Consider the following 27,262-nt stretch of genomic DNA (forward strand, 5'->3'; position numbering starts at 1 on the left):
CCGTGCGGCTGTTTTAAAAGGTGACAGCCGGCCTGGGGGGCTTCCCAGCAACCTCCCGAACCCCAAACTTTTGCCGAACTTCCGGGTTCAGGAGGTTGCTGGGAAGCCCCCCAGGCCGGCTGTCACCTTTTAAAACAGCCACGCGGCTTCCCAGCAGTCGCCAAACGCCGAACACGGAAGTTCGGGTTTGGCGTTCGGCTTCGGGAAGCTGCTGGGAAGCCGCGCGGCTGTTTTAAAAGGTGACAGCTGGCCTCAGGGGCTTCCCAGCAACCTCCCGAACCCCGAACTTTTGCCGAACTTCCGGGTTTGGGGTTCGGCAGGTTGCTGGGAAGCCCCCCAGGCCGACTGTCACCTTTTAAAATAGCCGCACGGCTTCCCAGCAGTCGCCGAACACCGTTTTTTTTGCGGGGGGGGGGGTTTGGTTGCACGGATTAATTGACTTTACATTGTTTCCTATGGGAAACAATGTTTCGTCTTACGAACCTTTCGTCTTACGAACCTCCCCCTGGAACCAATTAGGTTCATAAGACGAGTTATGACTGTAATGTGTGGGATTGGGGAAACCACAGGGAGGGTAGAGGCCCTGTTTCCTCCCAGAAGATTTCTAGAGAGGCCCCTCGGGGGCTTTTCCCTTCCTTTTCCGGTTACAGTTTCTGAGGCTCGGGTTTGTAAGTGGAAAATGGTTCTTGAGAAGAGGCAAAAAAATCTTGAACATCCGGTTCTTATCTATAAAAGTTCATAAGTAGAGGCGTTCTTAGGTAGAGGTACTACTGTACTTTGGTCTAATGGTTAAAGCACCGAATTAGAAACCAGGAGACTGCGTGTTTTAGTCCCCTGCTTAGCCAAAAAAGCCAGCTGGGTGACCTTGGGCCAGTCACTCTCTCTAAGCCCATGGTCAGGCTCAGGTGGCAAGCCAGACAAATCAATTCCTAATTCAACTAAATCAATAAACACTGAGTTAATGGGAGGAGGGAGGAAACTGGTCCCTGCAGGGAAATGCTAAGAAAAATATTTCTTGAAAAATATTCCCTTCTCACCTGTATGGATGGCCTGCGTTTTCCTAAATCTCGGGTCCTCTACCATAGGACCTTGGAGTTTGAGGGATCTGTGCAGTATCTTAGCTATTCCTAGCATTGCACTCTTCCAGACAAAGAGTTCTGATGCTGTTCTTGGGATCTGTTAGAGCCACTTTCCCAATTTAGGAGTCACAGCCCCAAATTCTCCTACCCTTGGGCTGGGCTGCCAGCATGATTAAAGAGCGAACTAGCTTATTCTCATAAAATCACTTTGTCTCCTGTCTCTGTGCTCTGTATCGGTGACGGTGAGGGCTGGAGATAAAAAAGCACAGGGCAGACAGGAACAACATGTACTGACTGTAATGGTGATCATTTGACTGTGGGATGCTGCAGAGGTAATAAATGGTCATAAATTGACTGTAACGTTATTTTTCCAGCACCATCATAACTTCAAACAGTTGCTGAAAGAGTAAAGCAAAGATTACCTATATTATATTCCCCAAAGCTGGAAAAAGATCTTCAACCTTGGGACAAGCTTTTAACGCGACCAAATCTATGGTGCAAAACATAGCCAAGAATGCTAATAACATTTATGGTAATACATATTTTCTTTGCCGACTATGATAACTATGCATATGAGAAATCCAGCTGTAAAAAAATTGAAGGAAAATGATTTCACTAAACAACAGACAAGGAAGGAAATGTGTTTGAGCAACTGATAGTGCTTAAGAATAAATCTTTAAAAACTCAGACCCACGTGTGGCGATGGACCTGGGTTACAGGTTATTTTTTGTATAATTTTTTTAATCTTTTAGCATCTCTTGTCATGAGTATTTATTTTGAAACATCCATATAATATTCTTAACAATATTTTTGTTTTGAATCCATTATAATTTCCTTTTCATTATATCTCTCACGTTTCTTTTCTTTCTTTCTTTCTTTCTTTCTTTCTTTTTAATTGGATTTATATGCCGCACCTCTCCGAGGACTCAGGGTGGCATATAAATCTTCTTAACATCTGTCTTTAATCATTTTCCCCTTTTATTTTCCCCTATTTTAATTCCAGCAATCAAATCTGTGATCATTTCCCAATCTATATATTTCTATTATTGTTATATTTTACTTCACTTATTTCCTACACATTAATCAAAGATCATCTTATAATTTTTTTATCCTTTTTTCCACATCATTATTTTTGCCATACAAAATATATTTCAAAATTACATCTTATATTATTTTGTACCTTCATTTCCACACATTATTCATACATTTACTTTATCCTTATAACAATAAATAATTTGTTCATACTTATATAGTAAATTAATTAAACAGTTTAACACTAATTTTGTCTCTTATATCCCAACGCATATAATTTCCTTTCTACATGTTTCTTCTACCCCCAAACTTATATTCAAAAATATTACTTTCCTTTTTTCTCATACAGAACATATTTAAAAATTATATATTTTAAATTTCCATATTTTCTATCATCAAACTTATATTCAAAAATATTACTGTTTTTCCTCATATAAAACATGTAAAATTCAATCTTCATATTTTCCATTATCAAACTTATATTCAAATATATTGCTACTAATTAAACATACAATATTTTCATTTTATCCCTTCTCTTTTATCCTGCTTCACAGTTTTAATCATCTTTTCATTTCCCCATATTTCTTTCAACTCTCTCATGTCTATGTTTAACTTCTTTATTTTGCTATAGTCTCTATCTTTCTCTTCTCTTTTTCCAGTTTTGTTTTCTAATATTAATTTCCTTTTTTCTAGTCTTCTTTCCCCTTCTAGCTTTCTTTTCCTTGCTTATCTTTCCCTTACCAGAGATTTTCCCCTTTAGTTTGTTATCTTTTTCTTCTTCTGTATTTCAATAATCCATTTTTTGTATTTGCTTTCTTGTTGTTTGTTTTGTGGTTCCTCTGCTTCTTTCACTCTTCCAAAGTTCTCCATATTTTTCTCATTTGTTTGAACAGCATTTATTATTTTTTACATTACATTTTCCAGTTTTAGTTCATTCCCGCATGCTGTTTATCAAAAGTCTTGATATACTGGGGTGTGCTTTCCATATCTTTATTTCAAGATAGTGTCATTTAGCAACAAAATTTAATCCACGTTATTTGTCCAACAAAGGAAAAAGTTATACCTTCTCCTTTCCCCAAAAAATGGCACTCATGCTTCAAATCAAATATCCCTCTTCATTATGCTCAATTTCAATTTTTTAAGTTTATAAATCCAGTAAATGTAATTTATAGTAAGTCAGAGTCAGCTTCCAGATCAAACATCAAAGTTTTTTCCTCTTTAAAATAGAATATTGTTCTAAAACTACATCTTCTTTTAAATCTTCCAAGAAAAACTTTTCCCTCCTAGCACCCAAACATTTTTCTTCACCATTTTAACATGCTTGACCCATCACTATTCTTTAGCTTCCCTTGTATTTTGGGGGATATTTAAAAAGCAAAAAGTCTTTTTCATCTCAGATTGCAAATACAGTAGTCCCTCACCTATCGCTGGTGTTACGTTCCAGACCTGGCCGCGATAGGTGAAATCCGCGATGGGGAATTTATCGACTGATAGTACTTATTTAAGTATTTATATTGTAATTGTTTGGTAAGTTTTCATTGTTTTAAGTGTTTATAAACCCTTCCCACACAGTATTTCTTTTAGATACAGTATTTAAATACAGTATTTACAATTTTAGATATATATATTTTTTTGAAAAACCTGCCGATCGAGTTCAGCGGGCTGTTTAAATCTGTCGATCGACTTCCTCAGAAACCCACGATGAAGTGAAGCCGCAGTAGGTGAAGCGCGGTATAGCGAGGGACTACTGTAACTCACTTTCTTTCCCTCCTGCTCAAACTTGTTAATTCTGGCTCTCCTTTGGCTTCATAGCAGCCATGTTTTCTGCCAGAGCTCTGCACCATCAGCTAGGGGCTTGCCAGCTCATGGTTGGGAGATCCGGCTCCCCTCTACCCTCCTGGTGATCCTCCTTCGCTTCATCCCTTCTACCGGGGAGGGGGGGGCTTAGTTCCAAATTCGGATCATCAGGCACAGTGTTCGGAGCCAGCCATGGAGGTCATGGTCCCAGCTTCCGATCATGCCGAAGGAAGAACCAGAGGTCCTACCTGGTTACAAAATTTGACACTTTATCCATCAACCCATTTTTTCCCACTTTTTTGCTTTATTTACTTTATGTGATATTTTTAGGAATCTAGCACAGACTATTATTATAACAGCAATCGTGATCAGGTTGTGCTCCAACTGTGTTTAAGTTGTGTCTCCAAAACACCTTTGCAGCTTTTAAGAATTAAGAAGCATTTTAGAGACAAGAAATTATAAATAAACATAAATGGTTAACTTACCATGAGGTAACTAGCACTTTCTCAAGAGGATTGTAAAATAAAATCAAGAGAAGATTCGACAATAGAAGATACTTGTCAAGGGTTTCCTTATTCTGCATTTACTCTAATTTAATTTGCTTGTATGTGGAATGAGCTAATGTTTATCCCTATACACCAGTGTTTCCCAACCTTTTTTGAGCCGCGGCACATTATTCATATTTTCAAAATCCTGGGGAACATTGAAAGGGGGGGGGGCGGGGCGGGGGGCGGGGCGGGGGGGCGGGGGGGGCGGAGCGGGGGGCGGGCTAAAGAAAAGTTGGACAAAAAAACCCTCTCTCTTCCTTTTGCTCTATTTCTCCCTCTTTCTCTCTTTTCCTTCCTTCCCTTCTTTCTCTCTCTCCATCCCTCTTTCTTTCTTTCTCTTTTTTGCTCTCTTTCTCTCTCCCTCCTTCCCTTCCTCTATGTCTTTCTCTCTCCCTTGCTCTCTCTCTCTCTGTCTCTCTTGCTATCTCTTTCTTGCTTTTTTCTCTCTCTCTTGCTCTCTCTCTCTCTTTCACTGTCTTGCTATATGTCTCTTTCTTTCTCTTTGCCTCTCTTGCTATCTCTCTTTCTTTCTCTTTCTCTCTCTCTGTCTCTCTTGCTATGTCTCTCTTTCTTTCTCTTTCTCTCTCTCTCTGCCTCTCTTGCTAAGTCTCTTTTTTTCTCTTGCTATGTCTCTCTTTCTTTTTTCTCTCTCTGCCTCTCTTGCTATGTCTCTCTTTCTCTCTCTCTTTCTCTCTCTCTCTTTCTCTGCTTCTCTTGCTGTCTCTCTTTCTTGCTCTGTCTCTCTTTCTCTGCCTCTCTTATATGTCTCTCTTTCTCTCTCTCTCTCTCAGCTGACTGCAAGCGGGAGCCCTGACGGCGGCAGCTGGACGTGGTGCTGGACACCGTATATGCCAGGCCCGCAGCGCCAGCATGTACGACGTCCAGCAGCACGTCCAATTGCCACCGTCAGGGCTCCCGCTTGCAGTCAGCTGAGAGAGAGAGAGAGAGCGCTCCCTCTCGCCGCCGCCATCTCCCCGCGACTGCCGGCGGCCGCTGAGCCATCCCCCCCCTGCTCCTACCGCCAGTGCCCTCCCGCCGGGCAACAAAGGACACTTGCCACCGACGCCAGAGAAGTTCCAGCTGGGCGGGGCGCTGCCGGTACTTCCGTCCTGGGGCTACCGCTCGCAGCTGTCCCTCGGCTCCTGCTCGATGCCGCGGTTTTCGGCTCTCCTGCTGGGCTCCAAAGAAGGAAGGCGGGAAAAAGGCGCGAAGAATGGAGCTCTCCTTCTTCCTGCCTTCCTTCTTTGGAGCCCAGCAGGAGAGCCGAAAACCGCGGCATCGAGCAGGAGCCGAGGAACAGCTGCGAGCGGGAGTCCCAGGACGGAAGTACCGGCAGCGCCCCGCCCAGCTGGAACTTCACGGCACACCCAGCTCTGTCTCGCGGCACACCAGTGTGCCGCGGCACACCGGTTGGGAAACGCTGCTATACACAAGCTACAATTACAGTACTCCAGTTATGACATATGGTACATAATGGATTGTTACCTTTTTGATATCAGTGAATAAGTTTTGATTCAGTAACTGTATGTCTCTATGCTCAAGGATGAGCAGTACAGTGATCCCTCGATTATCGCGAGGGTTCCGTTCCAAGACCCCTTGCGATAATCGATTTTTCGCGATATAGCGGTGCGGAAGTAAAAACACCATCTGCGCATGCGTGCCCTTTTTCCATGGCCGCGCATGCGCAGATGGTGGAGCGACGAAAGTTCGGAGGCTGGCAATGGTTGTTTTTCATGCCGGCCACCCCCCCCCCCAGCGCCTCCGGGCTCCTCGCCGCTACCCCCCTCCCGCCCGATTCACCCCTCTCACCAGCTTTCTTGGGGCATGAGTCCTCCTTCAGCAGCACTTGTGGCAACGGCTTCTCGGCTTTTAGAATGCCCGCCTCCTTCCTTCCATCCCTCCCTCCTTCCTTCCCTCCTTCCTTCCCTCCCTCCTTCCTTCCCTCCCTCCCTCCCTCCTTCCTTCCCTTCTCTCATTCCCTCCCTCCCTCCTTCCCTCCCTTCTCTCCTTCCTTCCCTTCTCTCCTTCCCTCCTTCCTTCCCTTCTCTCATTCCCTCCCTCCCTCCTTCCCTCCTTCCTTCCCTTCTCTCCTTCCCTCCTTCCTTCCCTTCTCTCCTTCCCTCCCTCCTTCCTTCCTTCCCTCCTTCCTTCCTTTCGTAAAAAGCACTTAAACAATGACAGAATAAAAAACCCCAGCCCTCACCTGTGTTTGAATTTCATTCACTCAGTCATTCATTCATTCTTCTGTATGCCACTCAGTCCCAACACTTTCAACCCACAAATTACCATTTCCCATCCCCTTAATTACTGTACTGTACCTCTACCTCTACCTGTACCTGTACTGTACACATTGAATAACACACTTAGTCATCCTGATAGAAATAATAACAATATTTATTTACATTTTTACATTTTTTGGGGGGGGGTTAGCATAACTAGGATAAATCGGGATCTTCTTCTATCACCATGTCTACAATGGACGCTGCAGGTGATGGTGTGACAGACCTCTTGGTTTTTGTGACAAACATAGTTATGGGCAGTTGTTGGCGCATTTTCTTTTTCTGGGCTAACATGGATCTGTATGGTGCAAAGGTGTTGTCAAGGGAGGCCTTAAATTGTATAGAGCGAGTCATGTTGGGATCCCAAAGTTCCACCATGCGTTGTACATTTGCAGCAGCTCTGTTCAGTTCTGCAAGCCGCTCAAGCGTTAAGCCAACATCTTCTTCTTCCTCAGCTTGTTCAGCTTCCGCTTCCTCCTCTTCTTCACTCGCTGACCTGGTCAGCTCCTCCAGATCTTTGTCTGTCAGCGGTAGGCCATGCTCATCAAGCAAACCATTGACTTCCTCTGGTGTCATGTCAATGAAGCCTTCTCCACCCAGTGCCTGTGCCAGCTTCACAGAGTTCTGGACTGCAGCATCTTGAATTTCTTCGGGAGCAATCCCTTGTAATCATGCACCACTTCTGGCCACAATTTCCTCCAGCAGGCATTCATTGTCTGTGACTTCATATCCATTAAGGCATTCTGAATGTTCTTCAGACAAGATGCAATTGTGTACTGACGCCAGTAGGCCTTCAATGTGAAGTTTTCATCAGCATCCATTGCTTCCACGATGCTTCCAAGAGAATTGCGCGTGTACAGTGCCTTAAATGCGCGGATAACACCTTGATCCATCGGCTGGATAAGCGATGTGGTGTTTGGTGGCAAGAATTCGACTTGCACCCCATCATGTTCATGTGCCAGGTCATCATGACCTCCAGCATTGTCCATTAGGAGAAGCACTTTGAAATTGAGTCCTTTGGCAGCCAAATAAACCTGCACCTGTGGGATGAAGCACTGATGAAACCAGTCCCGCGTGAGGGGTTTTGTAATCCATGCTTTAGGATTATGCATCCAGTACACTGGCAATGCATTCTTATTTCTGTTCTTGAGGGCTCTTGGATTTCGTGACTTATAAATTAGCCCTGGCTTCATCAAAAAGCCTGCTGCATTCCCACACATGATCAAAGTCACTCTATCTTTCATGGCCTTAAAGCCAGGGGCTTTGGCTTCATCTTGCATCAAGAAAGTCCGTGAAGGCATCCTCTTCCAGAACAGGCCTGTTTCGTCCATGTTGAACACCTGTTCTGGAAGGTAGCCCCCTTCTGCAATTAGGTCTTTAAACGTGCGCTGGACAAAGTTTTCGGCTGCACCTGTATCTGCTGAGGCAGCTTCTCCATGCAATGACACACTCTTCAGGCCATAGCGCCGTTGAAATTTCTCAAACCACCCTTTGCTTGCTGTGAATGTGGCTGGGGCTGAAGAAGCAGAATATGTTGATGGCTGGGGGTCTTCAGAGTCACCAGCACCTTCATCTACAGAGAATGACAGGAAAGGGAGAGAGAAGTGACTTGAATGAAAGCATACAGTCCTTCCTTCCTTCCCTCCTTCCCTCCCTCCCTCCCTCCTTCCTTCCCTTCCCTCCTTCCCTCCTTCCTTCCCTCCTTCCTTCCCTCCCTCCTTCCTTCCCTCCCTCCCTCCTTCCTTCCCTCCTTCCCTCCCTCCCTCCTTCCTTCCCTCCTCCCTCCCCTCCCTCCTTCCTTCCCTCCCTCCCTCCTTCCCTCCCTCCTTCCTTCCCTCCTTCCTTAAAAAGCACTTAAATAATGACAGAATAAAAAACCCCAGCCCTCACCTGGGTTTCCCTCATCTGCATCACCTCCTTCTGTGTCTGCAAGACGGTTGTACAGTTGCTGCGCCTTGGTTCGTATAGTGTTCGTATCCAAAGCAATGCTCTTTTTGCGGCAGTCTTGTACCCACACGGACAAAGCAGCTTCCATCTTCATAAGGCGTTTGTTTCTAGGCGTCACCATTCTTTTTGCAGCCTTGTTGAACATTATCTGAGAAGTTTGCCTTATCTTCTTTTCGTCTTTCCGAATGTATCGCACAGTCGATTCGTTGATCCCATAATGCCGACCAACATCTACATTAGAACGTCCCGCTTTCAGCATGTTCAAAAGTTCAATTTTCTCCTTAATTGTCAGCATCTTCCTGCTCTTTTTAGTGTCGCCGCCTCCACTCTGCGTGCAACGTTTAGGAGCCATCTTCCAACAAGTCTTAACAAGTTCCAACAGTTCCAAAAGTTTCAAAGCTCGCTGAGCAAACAACACTGATTGTCCGAGATTTCGGCCAACCAGCAATGGCAGACGTCAGTTTGGTGATGACATGTGATGTCATCGGGCGGGAAAAACCGTGGTGTAGAAAAAAAACCGCGCACGTATTTTTAATTTATTATTTTTTGAAAAATCGCGATATAGCGTTTCGCGAAGATCGAGATCGCGAAAATCGAGGGATCACTGTACTCAATGATGCTGTCTTCACAATTCCTTCTATTCATAATAGTATTTAATATCAAATTTTTGGAATATCAACAGGAAAGAAGCCCCGCTTTTCAAAGGTTAAGAACCCTGTATCACAAAGCGTAATCCTTCAGGATACGGAGAAGGACAGATTTTTGTGCACTATACTCACACTCCTTATCAGTTGAAAACCAATTGTTTGCCACTGGATCAATGAATACAATGAAATCTTTAACCTCTGTAATATTACATAAGAACTCTATTATGCCTCTCGCATTCTTCATTCATGATAGCAATAGAACTGGGTCTTAAAATCACCTGTTTTTTTTAAATAAAATGATAGTTATGCATTCTCCAATTCTTAGCATGTTCTGAGATGAATTTTGCTACCAGCAAAATCATTGCAAAGATTGAAGTAAAGGTATAAGATTCTGTCTATTCATCTATAGATAAATAACAGAATATAAGTATAACAGAAACTAAGAAATAAGGCATGATATCATTCTTTGTTGTTGATTCCTGGCAGGAAACACCTCATGTAAAGCTATCAGCAAATATTCAGAACAAAAATATCTACCAATACAGCTATAACAATTCAATGCAATCCTGAATGGTTTGTAAGAAAATTTATCCTTTGGTGCATGCTGCTGGCTTCATCTTTATAATCAACAGGATATTATCAAATGGAGCCCATTTTCCCATTTGGGTGAGTTTTATGATTTTATTTTTAATCAAGTTATTTGTAAAAGAATGTTACAGTTCTGAGAAGAGAAACTTAAAACACAGTAACAAAATAAAAAAAACAATAGCAGGTAAACTGAAAGATCTACAATCAAGTTAAAATTCCTAATTAAATAAAAATGATTTTATTTAAATAAGATCCTTTATAAAACAGGGAGGGAGGGAGAAAGAGATGGGAAAGCTCAGGCAGCATCAGCTTAGCTATCATCATTTTCTTACTGCTACTAGAATACACCATTTCCCCAATAGGAAATTGAATTGCTACTATTGGGTACCTACCATGTTTTCCCCAAAATAAGACAGGGCCTTATATTTTTTGACACCCCACCCCCAATATGGCCTTCATCCATCACCATAGAGCAGGAAGTGTACTCACAGAGCAGCCGCTGCCCTGATGCGGATTTTGAAAGCCGCAGAGGTGGAAATAGAATACCTTATGAGACTAGACTTTCAATCCTGGGCCTAGAAAGTTTAGAACGAAGACGCCTTAAACAAGATCTAAGTATTGCCCACAAGTTCATATGCTGCAATGTCCTGCCTGTTGGCGACTACTTCAGCTTCAACCACAACAACACAAGAGCACACAACAGATTTAAACTTAGTATTAACCGCTCCAAATTTGACTGTAAAAAATATGACTTCAGTAACCGAGTTGTCGAAGTGTGGAACTCATTACCGGACTCCATAGTGTCATCCCCAAACCCCCAACACTTTACCCTTAGATTATCTACGGTTGACCTATCCAGATTCCTAAGAGGTCAGTAAGGGGCGAGTACAAGTGCACTAGAGTGCCTTCCGTCCCCTGTCCTATTGCTCTCCTATATCTTTCTTCTATTCCTATATCTCTTCTTCTATTCTTTCATTGATATGTTCCCTATTACCATATCTTCTTTTCTATTATTTCTTAGATATATTTTACTATGAGTATCTCCTCTATAACCTTCATCATGTATTTTACTATGTGTATATAGATATATACCCACTAAAACCCTCATTATGTATTGGACAAAAATAAATAAATAAATATAAATAAATAAATAAATAAAAAGTTTGGGGAAGAAAGAGAAAGAAAGACTTCTGCGCGGCATGAAAGGGAAGCAGCAGAAGCCTTTCTTTCTCTCCACCAAACTCAGGCTATGCAGATTCCAAACCCCAGCCAAGGAAGCAGCTGTCCTGCAAGTGTACTTCCCGCTCTACGGTGATGGTCATTGAAGCCTCCCCTTCCCCCCTGCTTCTCTCCTCTTTGATCTTGCTGTGCTCACTCTCCCCCACCTGAGCGCTGACTGGCCGGAGCACCTGCCGACATGCCCGGCAAACCCTTCCACCTTGGGAGTCACCAGACAGGACGGCAGCTGAGCCGGACTCTTCCTGGGCAGAGGAGCTTTGCAGGACCCTTGCCTGCACTCCCTTCCTCTCACAGGCCCCGCTTACTCTTCCCAGGCACCCGGCAGAAAGACACCAGGCAACCACACCGAGGGAAGCCCCGACAGATGCAGCTCAGGCGGCCTGGCCATGACCAGTGCTCTCTGCCTGCGGCTGAGCTTGGCCTGCAGGAGGCTGTCTGGGGACTCCGTAGGCGGTGGCAGCAAGGGCAGCAACACCCGCAACGCCTCAGCCATCCTTGCCAAGCAGCAGCTAGTGAGCAAACCTTTCAGGGGGAGAGAATCCACATAAGACACAGCACTGGGACAAAGAACCTTTTGGATGCCCACTGCAAGCAAGAAATCTTTCTCTCCTCCAAACTCCACCAGAAATAAGTCTTTGTGAGAGTCATCGTGTCTGCACAGCTTCTTGGAATGAAAGGGGAGAAAAATTTATTGCATGCAGCGTGCAGCCAAAAGGTTCCCTGTTCTGGTGCTGTTTCTTACCTGCACTCTCCCCCTTCCCCCCCCACAGCCTAAAAGGTTTGTTTGCCAGTTGCTTCTACTGATATGCCCGCCTAGAAGTTTGGCTGTCAGCTTGGCTTCTTCAGGCAGCTTGCGAGAGTTTCCTCCCCCTCCCGCTTCGCTCAAGAGCTGGAGGCAGGGTTGGGAGCAGAGAAGCCGCCACTAGCCACTTTGTTTCCTCGCAGCTTCTGAACAGCCAGTGAATCCCGGCAGACCCCAACACCGCTGCTTGAACCTCCACTGCAGCATGCTCCAAGTCACCATGTCCTTCCCATATTCATCACCTGCCTTTGGCTCCGCCACTCCCAGCATAAATTGGCACTCTTGCTTCTGCCTGCCCCTCTCCTTGTCCCTATCAAGGGTCGGATTGCCACTCCTGCCACTATCGGCTCTGCCTTCAAACAGCATTGCCTGCAATTCGTGTTACTCCCCTTCATCATCATCATCTCTCTCACACACACACACACACACCACACACGTGCGCGCGCACGCACATATTTGATTGCTTGAAAGGGACAGGCTGCGCTTTGCTTCTATCATAAGCACGCACTTTCCACAATTGCCTGTCCTTTTCTCAAGCAGCAGCAGCTGGGTGTGGGGGCTGGCGATTTCAATGGGCTGCATGGCTTTCTGCCTCATTGTAGCAGGAGCCTAAGCAACACTTGTGGAATGCAAGCCGGAGTCACCATTTGCTCCATAGCCACAAAGTGAGCTGCAGAACAAAGGGGTCCTCAGCTACAAGTTTGTCTAGCACTATGGGACGAGCCGGGGTTAGCAAGAGTGCACTGGAACTATCTTCAGGCACCCAGAAAGACAGAATTCCCAGTCCTCGCTCAATCAGCTGATCAGCAGGCTATGGTTAAGGGGCCCAGCAGCCTTGAGGTAACCAGGGAAGGGAAGGTCTGTCTCCTGTGCTTGGTCATGACTACCCCTTCACTAGGGCTTATTTTTGGAGGAGGGTATGCATTTGCACCCACCTCCAAAATCAGGCTTGGCCTTATTTATAGTACATGTCCTATTTTCGGGGAAACACAGTACTAAGCAATTGCATTAATGAACCTTGATTATGATCACTTGATGCTAAAGAGTTAAATATATAATTAAGAAATCTTAAAATTAAAAATAATTACTAAGCACGCCACAAAAATGACCTGATGATAGCATGTACGCTGGGAACCAGAAGAGAAACCATAGCAGATTTTGATGCAAGTACTATTGAAGGGAACACACTGGAATTTTAATTATTTCTTTTCTTAAATCTCATGAAATCAATTTTTACTTCTGAACAATTTATGCAGTATCTGCAAAGAAGAGTTCACCCGCTGATACCTTTAATCAGTACAAGTAAGACAGCAAGAATATTAACTGGAATAATCCATCATAACACTTATTACACCTGATAACATTATGGCCTCCAATTCACCCCCAGTCAAAATGACAGTATTAACTTATGAAGCTGTTCATAACTTAGTGGCTCAGCATGTAGAATAATGTTCCTACTGAAAGTATAGTTAAGTACCAGTATGCAGATGATATTTCAACTCTGGCCCAATGAGAGACATAGTTGAAGTTTGTCTCAATGCCTGTAAACATGGGCTGCAAGGGAATTAACCAGCATAAGCTTAATCCCAACATGACTGATACCGCACGCAGAAGCCTTCCCATTCGGCCTGTGGATGTCTTCCCCACATCCACCTCCACATTCCTTGGGGCAGGAGCTGGGCCAGAGCTAACCACAACATAGTCGATTTCCACCACCATTGTCTCTAAAAGAACTGGAGGGTGCTTTAACTGAAGGAACTAAAATTCCTTTGGAAACAATTCACAATTTGTATGAATCAATGCCTTGGAGAATTGAGGATGTATTTTCCACAAAAGATGGACCAACACCATATTAAAAGATATTTTGATGATTTTTCAAGGTGTTTCCATTTTTTGGGAACAATATTGCACCTAAACTGCAATAGGAGGAATCCAGGGTGGGATGGGGGTGACATGCATGACTGCAGGTCACAAGCACAACATGCAATTCAGGCTCTGCAGTTTCTCATGGCTCCCACCATGCCTGGAGGGGTTGCAGCCAGTTCCTTCCCCCCTTGTCCGGAGCCAAAATCAAATGGACTTTCCTCCCTTCCTCCTGCCCTACTTACACAGTCCAGTGCCTTGCCTGCATCTTTTTCTTATCTCCCACCCTTTCCTTCCCATTGTCATGCACCCCCACTACCTACCAGATTTATAAACATAGGTTTGTCCTCCAGGCTGCAAAGTTGAATGCTTTGATTCATTCTAGGAAACGTATGGCTTTTCCATTCCCTAAGTCCTCTGGTAGTCTATTTTAGGGAGTTTTTCCTATCTCTTCAACACCCCACCCCACACACCTTTCCTCTGTCAGAGTCTCCCCCAAAATTGCCACCATTTTGGTGGGCATGGTGAGATGGGGGCCATGGGATGGAGTATGCATGAATGATATCAAGTTGTCCACGCCCACTCAGTCAGATGCCCCCCACCTACCCATGGCCACAGAACAACCCCTGTTTATGACCAATTTTTACACTTAGGACTGTTCCAGCATTCTCATGGTAACATGACCAAAAATCAGGGGCTTGACAACTGGCATTTATTTATGAAAATTACACTGTCCAGGAATTAGCCATCTTCCCAGCCATCTTCGGGCAAGCAAAGTCAATTGGGAACGCCAGAATCACTTAACAACTGCATTGCTCATTTAGCAACTGCAGTGATTTATGCAATAATCATGGCAAAAATGATCATAAATGGGGCAAACGTAAATAGCCTTGCATAGCAACAGAAATTTGGGGCTCAGAAATTGTAGTTGTAAATTAAGGACTACCTGTAGTGCATATATTCTTATATTTAATTTTAATATTATTGTTTGGAGGTACTTAGAAGCAAAGATATAAAAGCAGCATACAGTGATCCCTCGATTATCGCGAGGGTTCCGTTCCAAGACCCCTCACAATAATTGATTTTTCGCGATATAGTAGTGCGGAAGTAAAAACACCATCTGCGCATGCGTGCCCTTTTTTTCCCATGGCCGCGCATGCGCAGATGGTGTTTTTACTTCCGCACCTGGGAAGACCTTCGGCCGCCCAGCAGCTGATCTGCTCGGCAGTGCCGCAGCAGCGAGGAGCCGAAGATCGGGGTTTCCCCTTTGCGTGGGCGGCGGGGAAAACCCAGGGAAGGTTCCTTCGGCCGCCCAGCAGCTGATCTGCTCGACAGCGCCGCAGCAGCGAGGAGCCGAAGATCGGGGTTTCCCCGCCGCCCACGCAAAGGGGAAACCCCGATCTTCGGCTCCTCGCTGCTGCGGCGCTGCCGAGCAGATCAGCTGCTGGGCGGCCGAAGGAACCTTCCCTGGGTCTTCCCCGCCGCCCACGCAAAGGGGAAACCCCGATCTTCGGCTCCTCGCTGCTGCCCGCCCGCCGCTCGCCCGCCGCCCACCGTTCGAGAGCAAGAGGGGGAGAGATAGAGAAAGAGAGAGAAGGAAAGAAAGAGATGAGAGAGGGAGGAAGAGAGTGTGAGAGAGGAAGAAGCAAGATAGAGAAAGAGAAAGAGAAATAAAGATGAGAAAGGAAGAGAGTGACATCATCGGGTGGGAAAATATTTTTAATTAATATTTTTTGAAAAATCGCGATATAGCGTTTCGCGAAGATCGAGATCGCGAAAATTGAGGGATCACTTGTATACACCTAAAACAACAATAATAAAATCATCAGAGGCATCTCTCAAAGGTCTATAATACTTTTAATAATTTAAAATGTGTTAATTGAATCCATTATTAAAGTGAAACCAAAAATTAAAGTAATATGCTTTATTACATTTAAGTTAATAATTTAACTGTCGTGCTAGAGTTTTAAAATTATCTTTCTGCACTTTGAATACTATTTTTATGCTACTGATATGTAGCAAATCATTTGCTAAGTTTCTAGTTAATTTTTTACATTGTGATTTCAAAATATTTTAAGCTGTCTTACAAACATCAACTGTTTAAAATATAAGGTTATATTGCAATGCAATATATTTTGAAGCTACAGATGCATTCCAAACTTTGAAATAATTTGTTTGGGAACTTTTTGTCCACTTTCTTACTTTAATGCATTGGTCTAAAAAAAAAAACGGCATGTGAAAAATAGTTAAGTTAAATGAAACAGATCAATTACCTACATCTATGACTAGCCATTTGCCCACTCTTTGCAAATGATTTGGGACATTTTGAAGCTGGGACAAGATTATAATTGTTTTGGTTTCTACATGAGCCTGAAAATTATGTCGAGCTGTTCAAATGAATCAACTAATTAGAATAATTTTATTGTCACTTTGAATGTACACTAATCGGCAAACATTAAAATGAACTTTTGTTGCATACAGCTCTCAAAGGGTCTCCACCTCCAATATATACCACATAAACATGACAAAATAAACAAATAAATATAAAATTATGCATATACCCACATATGTTACATGACACAGAGAAACAACACCGTCTAGTTCAGGTGTACATGTACATGGCGAAAAAAACTAAACTTGTAAGTTCACCAGACGGGTGGAATAGTGAATAAAACAGTTACAGAATCTGGTAGTCCTACTAGAAATACTTCGCAACCTCCTCCCAGAGGGAGCAATAGAAACAGACCGTATAATGGGTGGGTGGGGGGTCTCTAACAATGCTCTGAGTTCTAGGCACATAGCCCTTATAAGCAGTATCCAGAATGACAGGAAGCAAGCTTCCTCTTTCTCAGCTGTCCTTACCACTCTCTCAATGGATTTTCTCTCATGAATTCAAAACTAAAAGCTGCCATAATCACCTACTTATGAACACATTTGGAGCCAGAATTTCCATGGCTAAGGGAGATGGTGCTTGCATCATTTTTGCTGTAATCAAATCACTGCAGTTATTAAGTGAATCACCTCATTAAGTGAATCCAACTTCCCTTTCTGACTGCTTGTTGGAAACTGAAAAGGAAATCACACGACTCATGGACAATGCAACTATCATAAATACATGCTGGTTGTAAGCAGTCACATTTCAATCATAGGATGGTGGGAATGCAACGGCGGTCACAAGTGTGAGGACCAGTCATAAGCTACTTTTTTCAATGCAATTGTAACTTCAAACATCACTAAATGAATTATTATTATTATTATTATTATTATTATTATTATTATTATTATTATTTATTAGATTTGTATGCCGCCCCTCTTCATAGACTCGGGGCGGCTCACAACAATAAAACAATGTAAGAACAAATCTAATAATTTGAAAAACACTAAAACCCCCATTATTAAAAGCAAGCATACACACAAACATACCATGTATAAACTGTATAGGCCTGGGGGAGATGTCTCAGTTCCCCCATGCCTGACGGCAGAGATGGGTCTTAAGAACTTTATGAAAGGCAAGGAGGGTGGGGGCAGTTCTGATCTCCGGGGGGAGCTGGTTCCAGAGGGTCGGGGCCGCCACAGAGAAGGCTCTTCTCCTGGGTCCCGCCAAACGACATTGTTTAGTTGACGGGACCCAGAGAAGGCCAACTCTGTGGGACCTAACCGGTCGCTGGGATTGTAAATCAAGGACTACCTAATATTTTTTTCACCCTCATACATACGCCTGAATATAGCTGTCAGTCAGAATGAGTTTAGCCCATTAAGTAATCCCCAACCTTTCCGGCTCTGTGGACCAGTAGTGGTGGTGGGTGGTGGCAGCAGGGAGGAGATGGTTTCAAACATTCAACCGAATTGTGCACACGTGGAAATGGAGTTTTGTACACTCGCCCACAACTTGCATGGCCCAGTTCTCAACAGGCCATGGACTTGTAGAATTTCCTTTAAGGAAATTCAAATATCACAGTGGAGTGTAAGCAAAAAGTACCTGATCCACAAATACAGTCAAGGAGTTTGTGCCAATAGAAATATACACCGCAGGGCTTCCTTTCTGCAAACAATAATGGTGTACCTTCAGACAACTGGCTTTTCACTGACATCAATACAACTTTAGAGGGTGTTCTGCCCCAGCTATGAACCACCAAGAATGCTGAACACATTAAGTTGGTCCAAAGATTTGTTCCCTCAATTGACAACACAAACAGAAGTTAAAGTTGTCTTTTCTGAAAAACCAACAGTTAATTAAACTGCATTAACAGCTAGCATAAGTTCATGAACTCATAAATTAAATCTAAGCAAATAGTCTTGGATATATCAAGAAGAAGGGTTGGCAAAATGCCTAGAAGCAAACCGCATGAAGAATGCCAAAACAGATAACAAGAGCTGAGCAGACATTTTCAAAACACAAAGGCACACGAATGAACATTGTTTCCTGCAAAGGTTTTGCCGTCATAAACATCCCTTAAATAGGCTAGGGGACAGGCCAATTAGCCTAAAGTCTTACTCCCAATGAAACCTTCTTCTGTGGAACCATTCCTGCCTTTTTGCAGCTCTGTATGCCTCTGCATTAAGAAAAAGCTTCTCCTCTTCTTCCTCATCACTGATGGGAGATGCTGGTGGTTCTGAAAGCCCTGGATGAATCTCTGCCTCTGGCATCAAGCCCGCTCCAGCTTCTTCACTGTCCGATAGGAGTGCCAGCTACACAAGCCACTGGCACATCACCATATCGGCCTCTTCTCGGGTGGGATCTGCTACCAGCTGCACGGGCTGCTGGCGGGCCACAACAGAGGGAAAGGTTTCTCACTACCCAAGTCTACCCAAGTGTAATATAAGAACAAGGTTTTTTTCAAAATCCCCACTCACTTTTACAGGCTTGAAAACATATGCTTCAAGCTTCCGCGCTCTTAAAAAGTAAGGCACACATGATATGGCACAGCAGGAGCTAAAAATAGGCGTTGATTGCTTACCTGAACGCCTCTTCTCGTACGGTGAGCGGGTACAGCAGTCACATGGGTTGCTCATGTCCAATCCGGTGGAACTGAGCCTAGTATTAAAAAGCTTGCCGGATCCGCCCCTTCCCCAGAATTCGCGAATCCATAGACTAGGCTCAGTTGTGAAGCTCTGCAGTGTTCAACTCTCATTGTTAGAGGAAGAAGGATAGAGAAAGGTAAAGAAGACACATACAAGGGCGGGAAGTGACTGCTGTACCCGCTCACCGTACGAGAAGAGGCGTTCAGGTAAGCAATCAACGCCTATTCTCCGTACTGAAGGAGCGGGTCCAGCAGTCACATGGGACATACCCAATAGATGGTCCCTAGGGTGGGATTAGATTGCTATCGTGTGAGATAACGGATTGGAGTACCCTTCTGCCGAAGGCAGCGTCCGCTGAAGCGTAAGAATCAATCTTGTAGTGCCTGATGAAGGAATTTGGCGAGGCCCAAGTGGCTGCTTTGCAGACCTCCTCCAACGGGGCTTGAGTCGCCCAAGCGGCCGAGGTGGCTGCGCTCCTGGTGGAATGCGCTGTGATGTTCCTTGGAACTGAGAGGGAGGCCGACTCATAGGCCTTAGATATAGTCCCTCTGATCCAACGGCCTATTACTGTTGAAGACACTTTGGCCCCCATGACTCTGGGATGATAGGCTATAAAAAGTGCTTCTGACCTCCGAAAGGGTCCTGTGCGTTGGATATAGATTCTCAGCGCTCTGGTGAGATCCAGGGTGTGCCATCTAATCGCCAAGGGATGGTCTCGTTGGAGGCAGAAGGAAGGTAGGACAATATCCTGAGATCTGTGGAACATGGAACTAACCTTAGGTAAGAAGGTGGGGTCCAGTCGCAAGACTACCTTGTCCTGATGGAATTGACAAAGGTCCTGTCTGATTGAGAGGGCAGCCAGCTCCGAAATGCGTCGGGCAGAGGTAATAGCCACCAGGAATGCTACCTTAAAAGATAAGTACCTGAGGGACGCCGATTTTAGGGGTTCGTATGGTGCCTGCGTGAGGGAATGGAGAACCCGTGGCAAATCCCAGGATGGGTACCTGTGGACCTTGGAAGGTCTGAGGTTGGCTATGCCCTTGAGGAATTCCTGAACTTCAGGGAAGGCTCGGAGAGGCTGTCTGCGGGGGCCCCCTAGGACAGATGAAATGGCAGCCAGATGACGCCGGAGGGTACTGGTGGAAAGTCCTTTATGGAAGCCTTGCATAAGGAAGGAAATAATTCTGTGTATGGGGATGCACAGAGGGGAAAGACCTTCCTGTAGACACCACTGGTGAAACTTGGACCACGTGTGGTCGTATATTCGATTGGTCGAACCCCTTCTGGCCTTTAAAATGACCTCCACTGAGTCGGGGTCATGACCACGCAGTTCTAAGTCTCTCCTGATAACAGCCAGGCGGTGAGGTGGAACCACTCCGGGTCTGGATGGAAAGAGGCCCCCTGCCGCAGCATATCCCCCGAAACGGGGAGTCGCCAAGGGTCCTGGACGGACAGCTGCTGGAGATCCGCGAACCAGGGCCGGCGGGGCCAATGAGGGGCGATTAAGATTACTCGGGCCCTCTCGGTGAGGACCTTGTGAATCACGTCCGGGAGGATTGGAATTGGAGGAAATGCGTAGAGTAGGCCTGGAGGCCATGGACTCCGGAGGGCATTGATTGCTTCCGCTCCCGGGGATGGAAATCTGGAAAAGAAGCGAGGGAGTTGGGCGTTCGCATTGGTCGCGAAGAGATCCAGGATTGGTAGGCCGAATCTGAGGCTGATTTGATGGAACAGGTCTTGGTGGAGGTTCCACTCTCCTGGGTCTATCGTTGCTCGGGATAGCCAATCCGCCTGGACGTTGAGGCTCCCCGAGATGTGATCGGCTAGGAGCGACTGGAGATGTTTTTCCGCCCAGAGGCCCAACTTGAGGGCCTCCCTCATGAGAGCCTTGGATCTCGTGCCCCCCTGTCTGCAGATATGGCTTTTTGTGGCAATGTTGTCGGTGAGAATGAGAACGTGCCGGTTGGGAATGCGAGGAGAGAAATGCTTCAGAGCCAGGGAAACGGCTCTTAACTCTAGCCAATTGATTGGCCTGGAAGCTTCCTCTGGGGACCACGTGCCCTGGGCTATCATCCCCTGGGCGTGGGCGCCCCATCCCGATAGACTGGCATCTGTGGTGATGACAAATTGATCCGGGCACCTGAACGGGGATCCTCTGTCCATGGCCGGAGACTTCCACCACTTGAAGGATCTGCGAACACTTAGTGGGATGACAATGCGCCGATTTGAGTTGCTGTGCCCCGATCTCTGAAAAGGTAACAGGAGCCACTGGAGTTCCCTAGCATGAAGGCGAGCCCAGGGAATGATGCCTATGCATGACACCATCTTCCCCAAAAGGGAAGAGAGAGTTACTATGGATACTGAAGAATTAGATAAGATGTTAGAAATTAACTCCACTATACTGAGTTTTCTCTCGGGAGAGAGAAAAACCTGGGAGGATTCTGAATCAATAATGGATCCCAGGTGAGAAATGGATGTGGAAGGTTGGAGGTGACTTTTATCAAAGTTGATGGAAAATCCATGGTCCTGAAGGACTGACATGGTGACAGAAAGGTCAGTTTTCACTTTCTCTAGGGAGTTCCCATGGACCAAAATATCATCAAGATAACATAAAATGTGGATGGGAAACGCCCGGATATAGGCCGCCAGGGACCCCAAGAGCTTTGTAAAGACCCGAGGGGCCGAGGAAAGGCCAAATGGCATCGCCCTATACTGGAAATGCCTGCCTTGAAAGGAAAAACGTAAAAATTTTCTGTGGCATTTGGCTATAGGAATGTGAAGGTAGGCCTCAGTGAGGTCTAAGGAGACCATGAAATCTCCCGTGTGAATGGCGGCCAAAATAGAAGATAAGGAGTGCATCTTAAACTTCCTATATTTGATGAATAGGTTTAGTTTCTTTAAATCCAAAATAGCTCTCCAACCTCCGGAGGACTTTGGAACCATAAATAGGATGGAGTAAAAACCTAGGCCCTTCTGACCGGAAGGGACCGGTTGAATGGCTCTGATGGACAATAGATGAGAAATGGCCTCCTCCATACGGTTACAATCTGAGGAGGACCTGGGAGAAGGGCAGGAAATAAAACGTTTAGGGGGAGGAGAAATAAATTCTAAAAGAAGGCCTGTTTGAACAGTGTCAATGACCCAAGGGTCCTTGGAGGTGAGACGCCAATTAGAGGCGAAATGGGCTAGGCGACCCCCTATGGGAATTGAGGAAAAATTACCATCTAGGTTTTTTTGAAGCCCTGTTAGAGGACGCTCCCCTTTGGAAGCGAAACCCTCTGCCCCTGGAGTTCCTACCTTGGGAACGAAAGCGGGGGGAATACTGACCTGGAGATCTCTGATAGGAAGCCGCTTGATCTTGCTGGCGCCCTGGGCGACGAAAGGACTGCGTTTTGGTAGCCTTTTTTGTGGTTGGACCCAAAACTTTCTTCTTATCCGTGGTTTCCGTGAGGAGTGGATCCAGAAGATCACCGAAGAGAAGGTCGCGCTTTAAGGGACCCTGGGATAACTGCCACTTCTGGCGAACTCCCGCTTGCCAAGGGCGAATCCATAGGAGTCTTCTTGCCGTTGTAGAAGCTGCAATAGACTTAGCAGAAAATCTAGTAGATTGCAAGGTGGCATCAGCCACGTACTGGGCAGCTGCAAAGACCTTGTTGAAGTCTTGTTGACCTCTCAAGTCATCGGGAGGAATATGCTGTTGAAGTTGGCGAAGCCACAGCAGCATGGCTCTGGAGAAAAAGGAAGCCGCTGCAGAACTTTTAATGGCCCAGGAATCAGCGGTGAATCCTCTTTTGAGCATTTGCTCAATGCGCTTGTCCTCTGGGCGGAGGACTTCCTCCGCCTCGCCTGGCACAGCCGCTGCCGAGTGAAGGATCTTGACAGGTTCATCCGGTTTGGGAAAGGATAGAAGCTCTTCATAGGAAGAGGAAAGTTTGTACAACTTTCTGTCCTTGGTGGAGGGATTAAGGCCAGAGGCTGGAAATTCCCACTGTTTGAGTAAAGCATCTTTAAACAATTTAGGCATAGGAATTACCTCGTTATCCTCCTGTTCCTCTGTGAAGTAGGGTAAATTCTCCTCCGGGGGATCAGTGGAAGTGGAGGCTTGTTTCTCCTGGGCCGCTAATCCCGTAGAAATTCTAGCTTTGAGGAGGAGAGATTTGAATAATTGAGAAGGAAAAATAGTAATTGGAGAAGGAACCTTTATTTGGGATTCCTCATCATCTGATAAGCCTTGAAAAGGATCCTCATCATCCTCCATATCCTCATATTCGTCCTGGGAGGAATCTGAATCATCCTGAATAGGAGCTCTGACCGCTGGGGAAGAACCCAAGGGGCGGGAGGGACGAGAAGGAGGAGGAGGTAAGGGAAGCTCATTGATGGTGGAGAGTTTGGCATCAATGGCTTTGGACAACACAGCAAAAATAGATTGGAACTCAGGAGGTAAACTGGAAATATCAGCAGAAATGGCAGAAGAATCCCTAAAGGCCTGGGAGGATCCTGGCTGGGGGGAATCTTCAATAATATCTGGTTCCTCTGGACCTATGCCCCATAGGTTAGGTTGGGGTCTGTCTAGGTTTGGCTCATCCAGAGATAACACAGGGACCCCAGAAGGAGGTAGACTAGAAGCCTCTGGGGGGTCTTGACTACTGATTACTTGGGCCTGCACTTTCAAACGTTTTGCTGATTTGTCATGAATTTTTTGTAGGGCTAGGTCCCTTCTCTTCTCGGCCCTGGTGACCTTGGTCGAGGGGCGGGCCCCTGGAGAAGAGGAGGAAGAGGCCTGGGGGATACTAGTAATCTCATCGCCTGTAGGCCTGGCCTCTCTGGGACCTTTAGTTGTGCCTCTCTTGGGAAAGGTAGCCATAGTCTGACAATTAACAGAAGACAAGGCTGAGCCAATAACTGAATAATAAGGAGAAGAATTTCAAGGACTTCCCAAGAGGAATGGATCCTGCTTCGAGGCCTCGAAGCTGCTGAAACTTGAGGACAATCTGGGCAAACCCAGAGTTCGTGCCCCCAAATCCAGCGGGGCCAGCCTCCCTAAACTTTATATTAAGTAAACCAAGGCACTCTGGTTGGAGGCTTAGCCGGTGGAGAATTTAGCCTGGGACCCCCAAGGCCCGCTCCGGGATCCACGCGGTGGACTGAGGCCTACGCGGCTGGCAGGAGGCCAACACGAGAGGCCTAGATTTAAAAAGGGCGCGAAGGCCTTCGCGCCGAAAAAATCGCTCCGTAAGATTTCTTAAAGGGGAAGCGATCGACTAAGTCCAGGAGACTAGAAGGCGTCTCACTCCGCAGGAGGTATTTATTAAGCCCTTAAATATTTGTATACAATAAATAATCAATAAATCGATAGATTAATACTTGCACCAGGACCTCCAGGCCAAAGGATTAGAAGAATCCACAAGCGGCCGCTGGGATCGTAACCGGCAAAACCGCCGGGGGAAAACGAAACCGCAACTTCTCCAAAGGAAAAAAGCCGAGCCGCAAACGGCTGGCGCTATTAGTGCAAGTAAATAATAATGATAAAACAAATCTTACTACTTTTGAAGAAAAAGATCGAAGGGAAGGTGTTAGAATGTTGAACGAGCTATCACAATACAACCGCAGGATATGCGAACTGAGCGAATTCTGGGGAAGGGGCGGATCCGGCAAGCTTTTTAATACTAGGCTCAGTTCCACCGGATTGGACATGAGCAACCCATGTGACTGCTGGACCCGCTCCTTCAGTACGGAGAATTGAGGAAAACAGCAGTAGTCAACGTAAATGAAGGATTAGCAAGCACTGGAGGCTACATTTCTTTAGTTGCATTGGCAGGATAGAGTTTGTCACACCAGAGTTCTGTATTCCCTGACATGTGAAGAATGCCTGTAGGTATCATCACTCCCGCTCTGTCACTTTTGTTTCAAGTGAAAGAAAGGCAGCATTCTGTAGTAAGGGAAAAGATAAAGAGGTTCCCACATATCTTAAAATGAGTTTTTCTGCTGTTTAACAGTGTTAGAAGTGATCCCCCTCTTAAAAAAACAAAGCAAAACAAGCTTCTATGTAAGTTAATCCATGGTACTTCACTGTCAGTTTATGATTACTCTATTTTAATGTTTCAGTCAAGTGCCACTTTCAATGCAAACATACTTTACAATACTGTCCCTAATACTTCAGTGCCTCAGGCATTAAATCCTGAATGATTTTGGTCATAAAAATGTACACTATACTTTTATAAAGTGGCAAGTAGCAACCATATTGAATGCATGCATACGTATCTGAAAAAATAGGTTTCAGGTACTGAAAAATGTTATTAATGGAGAAAAATACCTATATGGAACAGTATTCCAAAATACTGTATTTCCATTCCTAAGGGACTCAAACTCTAAAATTTGAAAATTCAAGCATTTCAAAAAGGTACTGACTCCATCCTATGATTAATTTGTAATTTTCAGCCCATGCCCCAATCCATCTTAATTCCTTGTCATCACTACCATTTTAGACAGTTTTTCTAGTGAAGTTACAGTATCAGTAAGCATATTGCTCATCTTCATATGAATGTATTATCATAAACCTGGTAATCTAGGACACATCTTCTCACTAAAAATCACAATAGTGACCCCACAATGCCCCCAAAGGCTGAGGGTGCTAAATTTCACTTCCAAAGTTTTATCACACAATGAAATCCAAAATGGGGAAGAAAGAAAAAGAGATAGTTGCTATCCAGGGTATGCTTTAAAGGATACAGTGATACCTTGTCTTACAAACTTAATTGGTACCAGGACGAGGTTTGTAAGGTGAAAAGTTCCTAAGACGAAATAATGTTTCCCATAGGAATCAATGGAAAAGCGATTAATGCCTGCAAGCCCAAAATTCACCCCTTTTGCCAGCCAAAGCGCCCATTTTTGTGCTGGTGGGATTCCCCTGAGGCTTCCCTCCATAGGAAGCCCCACCTCCGGATTTCTGTTGCCAGCGAAGCACCCATTTTTGCGATGCTGGGATTCTCCTGCTGGGATTCCCTTGCAGTATCGCAAAAACGCGGATGTCTGGAGGTGGGGTTTTCCATTGAGGGGAGCCTCAGGGGAATCCCACCAGGGCAGAAACGGGCGCTTTGCTGACAACGAAAGGTCCAGAGGTGGGGTTTCCAAATGAGAGGAGCCTTCGCCTGGCAACGGAAGTCCGGAGGCGGGGCATCCCAGCGGTGGCGGCGGGTTCATAAGGTGAAAATAGTTCAGAAGAAGAGACAAAAAAATCTTAAACCCCAGTATCTTGAAAAGTTCGTATGACAAGAGGTTCGTAAGACGAGGTATCACTGTATATTCCTTCTGAAAAACAAGACAGTTAACTAATCCTGCCAACCACTGTCTTGAGATACCCAGGTTAATGTTTCCATCTTTTCAGAATACTCTTTGCATAAAAGTTTCTTTTGCTTCTGATCAACTTCCTTGAGGTTGATAAATAGTACAATAATACAATTCTGAAAAGTTAAGGAAAGCATTAAAAAGACATGTGTGAAGTAGAGTAGCCTAGAAGAAAGACAGAGCAATGGTTACATTCTGACCAAGATTAGAACAAAAAAAATTGAAAGAGTTGTAAAGAAGCAAATTACAGCTATAGGATTGGATGCTATCCTATAGCAATCATTCTTAAAGCTAAATTGATTTTAAAGTAGTGATTGTCTAAATTGGTAGACATCAGAATATTACACCCATCCCTCACATAATAACTTCATCAACTTAAGTGACCATTCACAAATACAACACTAATAAAAATTTTACTTTCCAAACAACCAATGCAATCATGACCAAATTTAAGACACCTAACAACACACACTGGAGTAATAGTACCATGACTTTACAAAACACCTTTTCCGGTAGTCCTTGATTTACAACAATAGTGCCTGCCCATTATGGCAGTAATTAGTGATGGTCAAAAGGCAGATAATCATATGAGCAACCTGATTTTATGTATTTTTGTACTGTGACCATTAAGCAATTCACCATGGTCATTAAATTAATCCATAGTCAATAAGTGAATGCCACAATCATTAAGCAAACCCATGGTTTGCTACGGGATGTTCTTCCTAAAGAGCAGATATAAATGCACAGTTTTGGCAAAAATGTAGTAAATCAGATATTTAACCATGAGCCGCTCTAAACAGCTGTAAATTCAGGCTGGTTTCCAAGCACCTGCAATGCAGTCACTTAATGGGGGAGGGGGGGAGAGAGAGAAGGAAGAAGGTGGCCATCAGAAACTGATCATAAGTATCTTTTAGAGGGTCCATTTTAACTTTAAATGGTCACTAAAAGATTACTCATCAGAACTATCTGTAGCTGAATGAGATGGCAGAAGCCAGTGATCTTTGTAGCATCCCTTTTTCATATGTTCACTTAGTGACCGTTTTGCTTAATGACCTAATTGACAGAACAGAATATC

General features: G+C 44.9%; 1 protein-coding gene across 3 annotated transcripts in view; it reads right to left on the reverse strand.

Moving 5' to 3' along the window:
* Positions 1-27,262, reverse strand: part of MACROD2 (mono-ADP ribosylhydrolase 2) — a 1,339,842-nt gene that overhangs the window by 1,305,138 nt on the left and 7,442 nt on the right. Inside the window, exon 3 of one of the 3 annotated variants that reach the window (XM_070732606.1) lies at positions 17,801-17,863. The exons of the other annotated variants lie outside the window; for them this stretch is intronic. Coding sequence (XP_070588707.1) covers positions 17,801-17,863 — 63 coding nt within the window. The remainder of the gene's footprint in view (positions 1-17,800; positions 17,864-27,262) is intronic. 3 annotated transcript variants of the gene reach the window in all.

The sequence above is a fragment of the Erythrolamprus reginae genome, chromosome 1 (genome assembly GCF_031021105.1).
Source record: "Erythrolamprus reginae isolate rEryReg1 chromosome 1, rEryReg1.hap1, whole genome shotgun sequence".
Classification (NCBI taxonomy): Eukaryota; Metazoa; Chordata; class Lepidosauria; order Squamata; family Dipsadidae; genus Erythrolamprus; species Erythrolamprus reginae.